The following is a 5,871-nucleotide window of genomic DNA, read 5'->3' as shown; positions in this document are numbered from 1 at the left end:
CCCACCCCTCACTTTAGCATGCCACCCGCAGCCTAACCCCCCGCCCCCCCCCAGCCTTTCCCCACAAGGCACGTCTAAAAACTCTTTTCCTTCTCAACACATCCCTCAGCTCCAAATTAGATCAACGTTCATTAAGGGTTTGCTGCCAACACAACAGTCAGGCTGTGTTGACGTGCAGAGTTTTATTCTTGTCTCAACTTTTCCTTTTCCACGGATTCCTTATGTGGATCAATGCGGCAACCTTTGATTAGAAATAGTGTCTTAACCCTGCATTCTTTCTAATGGCCAGCAGGGGTCAGCTCCATGGGCTGCAATAAAGATGTCCGATAATATTGAGTCTGATGGAGAAATGACCCTATTTCTACATTGATTTATTAGCTCAGTAAACAATTTCTTAACGAGTTTATTTATGGTCTCAATCACCATACAGCATGATGTTCATTAGTAAATTATGGTCCCATTTAGAGTAAAATAGACAATAAAGCAGGTTATTCTTTAGGGTGTGGTTAGCTAGGGATTGACAAGTCATTCTCAGCGAGTGCATCCAGGGGTTAGGTTTAGCACCCGCACAACTCTCAAGATCAACCTGTCAAACTAATTAGAGAAGGGAATTAGAATTAGAAACAAAAACAGAATTCCATTGCACAATGTTTGGTAATAAATGTGTAATACGTTTTTTTCCTCATAAGATATTTGCAAAGTTGAATTTCGATTTTCTGAAAATTTGCAACCAGTCTTCTTCCTTGCCTTTGTTGCTGCATAACTACGTTTCTTGGTTCATCACCACCACTCGCAATGGCAATCAGTGGAAAAGTGTGAAAACCACTGGCAGACCTGTGTATCACCCACCTACGTGCATTGATATTTGTGCACATATGCTTCATGGTGCTACTAGGGTCAAAAACTCCACATGGTTTAAACAATAATTAGGGACACTGAATTATTAAACAGGACCACATACTAATGCCACACAGACACATCACTTGTTAACATGGCTTTATTCAGTTACATTCTGAAACAAAACCAGATTAATTAAACTGTTGTGTCTGTTCTGCTAACAGGAGGAAGGATCCACACAGCCATTGAACCTCTCAGCTAGACCCAAGACAGCCGAGCCTCTACGCTCCCCAACATCTCCGACACAGGGTCTGTTCTCCGGAAACAAGACCAGCCCTTCAGGCATGGGCAAGGGCCGCATCCCAAGCCCCATCCCCACCATGGGCAGGAACACCTCTCTGGGTAGGTAACAAACACATACATGCACTTACGCTTCCTTATGTTTGTCCACTGGGTAGACAGGATGGGCCACCGCAGTAGCACTGCAAGTCTGCCTAAAGGGAGTACCCTAGCAATGGCTTTACTGACATGTTCTATGAAAATCACATGGTCTAAATGCTGCTTCTGCACGCCAAGAAAAAACTCTTGGGGGAAACACTGAAGCACTCTACAAATACATGCTCTCTCACACACAAACAAAAATACACCACCGTATTGTTCACATCTGCACTGTACATCCATCCAGAGCAAACACGTCCTCATTCCAGTGTAAAACTGTGCCTTCCCCTCAACCGGAAAAACAAAAACATCACCCACCCAAACACCACCCTTTTCCCCGCCACACACAGACAAACCAGGCAGCGTTGCATGCGTCTGATAGACTGCAGACACCTCAACCCCACGAGGAGACCTGTGTGTGTGTATTTGTGTGTGTGTGTTTTACAGGAGTCCAAAGCCCTGTATTTAGCCCCAATGAAAACCCCGGCAGCGGAAGCAGTGAAACCCAGCACACGTTATTTGGTTTTTAAGAGCTTCCTCACATCATTGTCTGCCCGCGCTAGACCTTTTATGCCCCTACCTCTGCTATCTGTTATTAAGGCCAATCTAAACCCTCTCATTATATCCCCCCAGAAAACAATTTCGCCAGCTCCTCTGGAGTGGCTTTGAGGACGCGTCACTTGTGCTCCCTGCAAAGTTATTTTTTGCCCATTTTAACGGCCACCCAAGCATACAGTGCTTCCTACTTGTCTGCTAATTAAACGAGGAGGGCGACGGAAACTTTGCATCCTTTTATTTTTTTATTTTTTCTTATTCCTCAAATGTGCATTGCCTTCAAAAGTGTGAAGCACGGCACATAAACAAGGGGGAGGAGGTTCTGACATGTTTACACACAAGTGGACTGGAAAACAACTTCAGCAACATTTGGCCCTGATTGGAAGATTGGAAAAATTGGATCTTTTTATACAGATGTTTAAATAGTATTTCGTAGAAATTTGTATACAGCCATTCTTTCCAGTGTAATGAAATCACACACACACTTACAATGTATTACAATTGTTGTTCACCAGCATATGACTTGACAAACTGAAAAATAAAGAATACTTGTAAATGAGTATTTAGATCCCAGTTGCTATGCAGATGAACTCTTTGCAGATCTAGAGCATAAAAGCATAGTTCCTTTTTATAATAACTTTTTTTTTTTTTTATTGCTCTGTCTTCTTCAAGTTCTCACTAAGTGGGTTTGTTGGGAAGAAGTGGTTCAGAACCATTCAGAACCTGTGATGACAGTCACAAGGTTGTTGTTCATGTTGCTAGGCTACTGTCAGTCAAATCTGATCAAACACACTCTTAGCTTTGCTTTCCCGTCCCACCAGTCAAAGTGATGAACAGCTGTCCTACTGTCCTATCCTGTCCTCCCCTACCAGACATCCTGTCCAGCCTCAACTCCACGGCACTCTTTGGGGACCAGGATGCGGTGATGAAGGCAATCCAAGAGGCCAGGAGCATGAGGGAGCAGATCCAGAGGGAGCAGCTCCACCAGCAGCAGCAGCAGCAGCCAGGGCACCAGAGTCTGGAGGCCAAACTGTCCGCCCTCAGCAGCATGAGCCTCAACAATGGCAACAAGGTTAGAGGGACAGAGATCACATGAGGCTATACATAGGAAGCTGCACAGACACACTGACACACTTTGCTGATAAGGTCTATAAGAATCACATGGTCTAAATGCAGTTTTCAAAGGCATTTTCTCTCATGTGAAGAAATATTCTGATCGAATGAGTGTACATGCACACACCCACATGAACTTCACAAATGTAATGCAAACACAATGTACAGTGCGTGTGAAACACATCAGGCAGTGGGGGAAAGTGACATGTACCTACCTTTTACCTTTCACTCCACTATTTGTCAGCTATAGTTACTTTCCAGATTAAGATTTTATATTCAAACCATATGATCAGCTGTTTTTAACCAAAGATGCATATTAAGGATTAAAGCACTCAACAGTGTATTAAAAATGACCAGGTAAAAATGTAAAATTCAGTTTACATGTTAATAAATCAGTAATAGTAATACTGACACAGTGTCAGTATTACTATTACTGATTCATTCTTAGACACACATACTAAGTATATTTACCTTTCATATCTAAATATGGCTGATAATAATTTTGTACTCAGCAAGACTAAGTGCCTTGCTTCAAGAGTGTGCACTTTTATTGACCAGCTTTTAAGGGAAGCTGTGCCTCCAAGAAAAGTACATAACAAAATATCAGAAAATAATCACAAAAGCATTTACAGAATACAGTCACAAGAAAGCCTGCATGGTGAGTACAAAAACTATTTAGCTCTGCCTCATTACATAGCCTCCGTATTCTGGTTTTATTATGTTATTGTGAATTCAAAATTTATATTTCCTAAAGGATATGACCCCTCTTGGTCCCATATATTCAAGTAACTATTTGGAAGTACAATAAATGCAAGTTTGAATGCAGGATTTTTTCTTATTGTGGAGTATTTTTTACAATCATTACTTTCCCTTCATAAAAGATACAAACACATCTTCTAAAAATGTGGTAAGAAGAAGATCTATTTTGCATTGATATACAGCATTCAGATCCATGTAATATTTTCTCTAATTCACCTAATTCACACACACACACACACACACACACACACACAGATAGATCTCCAACCTCCTTGCACTTGTGTTACATTTTCTCCAGTATTTCATTGGCCAAGTGTTCAAGGTTTCTGTTCAGATCATGCATGAGTCTGAAGAATATTCATGGATGATATTTGGTGTTGTTTGGCTCGGGCTGCAGCTCTTGAGGACTTCTCTTTTCTCCTCTCATCTCCACGGCCACCCAGAAGCCAACAGCTTTGAAGAGGGAGCAGCTGGGCCAATGACAAGTGATGGTTTTGGCGTGTGAGTGTGTGTGTATGTGTGCGTACTTGTGTGCCTGCCTTGACTGAGACTGAGTGGGTGTTTTTTTGGAGAAGAGATGGTGTCAACATTAGTGTGTAGGTGTGTGTGTGTGTGTGTATGTGTATGTGTATGTGTGTGTGTATAATGGAGTCCAGCTCTCCACTTGCCCTGGAGGGGGGATCCCGGCCTCGGGGTTTTAGCCCAATTAAAGGGCCTTTCTCAGGAAAGGGACCTCCCCCCTCCATGCTCACCTCTTTCCCCGCTCATCTCTCCCCCTTGGGCTGAAGGAGACAGGGCCTGTGTACCAGGATCTTATATCCGGAGGGAAATCCATATTCCAAAACATCTTCAATCAGTCTGATCAACCAATCACAGATTCCAGGGATCAGACATTCAGTAAAATAGGGAACATGATTAGACCGACTCTCCTGTGCAATTGATCCCACGTTGCTCGCAAGGATGAGGAGAAGGAGGAGGAGAGGAACTCATGAATATTTTAGGGGTGGAGACTTTGAACCCACCAACCCCAACTAGGTCATGATTGGTGCACTCCAAGGATAGGCTGTTTTGAATTTTTTGGACTTGTTTGCCTTGCATCTTCAGGAGGAAAACATCCAAAATCTGGCAAAATATATCTCTGCTATACTTTCGCTCAGTCCCAAGTTGATTTTTTTATAAGTCATTATACTAGTAAACACTGAGAAACTCATAAATATAAATTATACAACAGCCTATACTAATAAATTGTTTATTAAGATTTAATGTGAGTTGTCTGCTGCAGGTCTGGCAAAAACTCCCACCAATGATCCCAAATAAGTTTGTGCTTAAAAGAGCTTTTTGCACAAAGTTAACTTTGAAATGATCACACATTAAGGTGTGCATTGCAACAAGGGCCCTACATGCCTCTCAAGCGCTATATTTTCCAACTTTATAAGAACAAAACCAAAGCAATGCAGTAATTTGGTTTATAGCTCCATGCCTCCTAATAAAAAGCTCATTTGGAAAGTCTCAAAGTAATTGTTTCCGGTTCGAGGACGACAGCAGGCCTTGGTATTTGTTGTCAGTTTGTTATTCGTTACCTAACAACAGCAGCTCAAAGACTCTTTCTCTTAGCTTTAAATACATAATTTTTTCTTTGGGACCTAGAAGTTTTTTTTTGTGTGTGTGTGTGTGTGTGTGTTTTCTTTTTTTTTTTTTTTACAAAGCGCTCAAAGGCTTTGCTCTGTCTTAAACAATTCATGGATGGAACTTGCTGGATACTGAGAGTGTGACTCACCCGCTCCACCTCGGGAGGCAATGAGACCAGCTCTTTTTCTTTACCTTGGATTTGTGTGTTGTTTTCTGTCCGTTGAATAAATTTGTTACTCAAATCCTCCCCCTTAGAAATCTTTGAGGCTCTGCCCAAGCCTTTTTGTTTTATGACATTGTACTAATGCAGCATATTAGGCATCTTTGGAGGGAATGAGACAACTGCTGTAAATGGTATCACAGTGTAATATTGAATGTTGAGCTATTTATTGCCTACGCTGATGCGACTCAAAGGGAGCCATCACGGTGACGTCTGAGTGTGTGTGTTTGTGTTTATTTCTCTTTCTGTTTGTGTATTTTTGTCCCACAGCATTCATTTCAAGCATAGACGACATAGACATTTCTCTAAGTGCTGAAACT

General features: G+C 41.8%; 1 protein-coding gene across 1 annotated transcript in view; it reads left to right on the top strand.

The window, feature by feature from the left end:
• LOC118330868 (transcription factor SOX-6-like) overlaps positions 1–5,871 on the top strand; it is a gene marked incomplete in the record, with an annotated part of 105,754 nt that overhangs the window by 88,880 nt on the left and 11,003 nt on the right. Inside the window, 2 exon segments of the mRNA XM_035665563.1 lie at positions 1,062–1,239; positions 2,703–2,902. Of these exon segments, the coding sequence (XP_035521456.1) occupies positions 1,062–1,239; positions 2,703–2,902 (378 nt within the window).

The sequence above is a fragment of the Morone saxatilis genome, unplaced genomic scaffold, assembly GCF_004916995.1.
Source record: "Morone saxatilis isolate NCDOM2014 unplaced genomic scaffold, NCSU_SB_2.0 Contig2, whole genome shotgun sequence".
Lineage (NCBI taxonomy): Eukaryota > Metazoa > Chordata > Actinopteri > Moronidae > Morone > Morone saxatilis.
The sequence above is the reverse complement of the archived record's forward strand: the minus strand, read 5'-3'. Positions and strand labels throughout refer to the sequence as shown.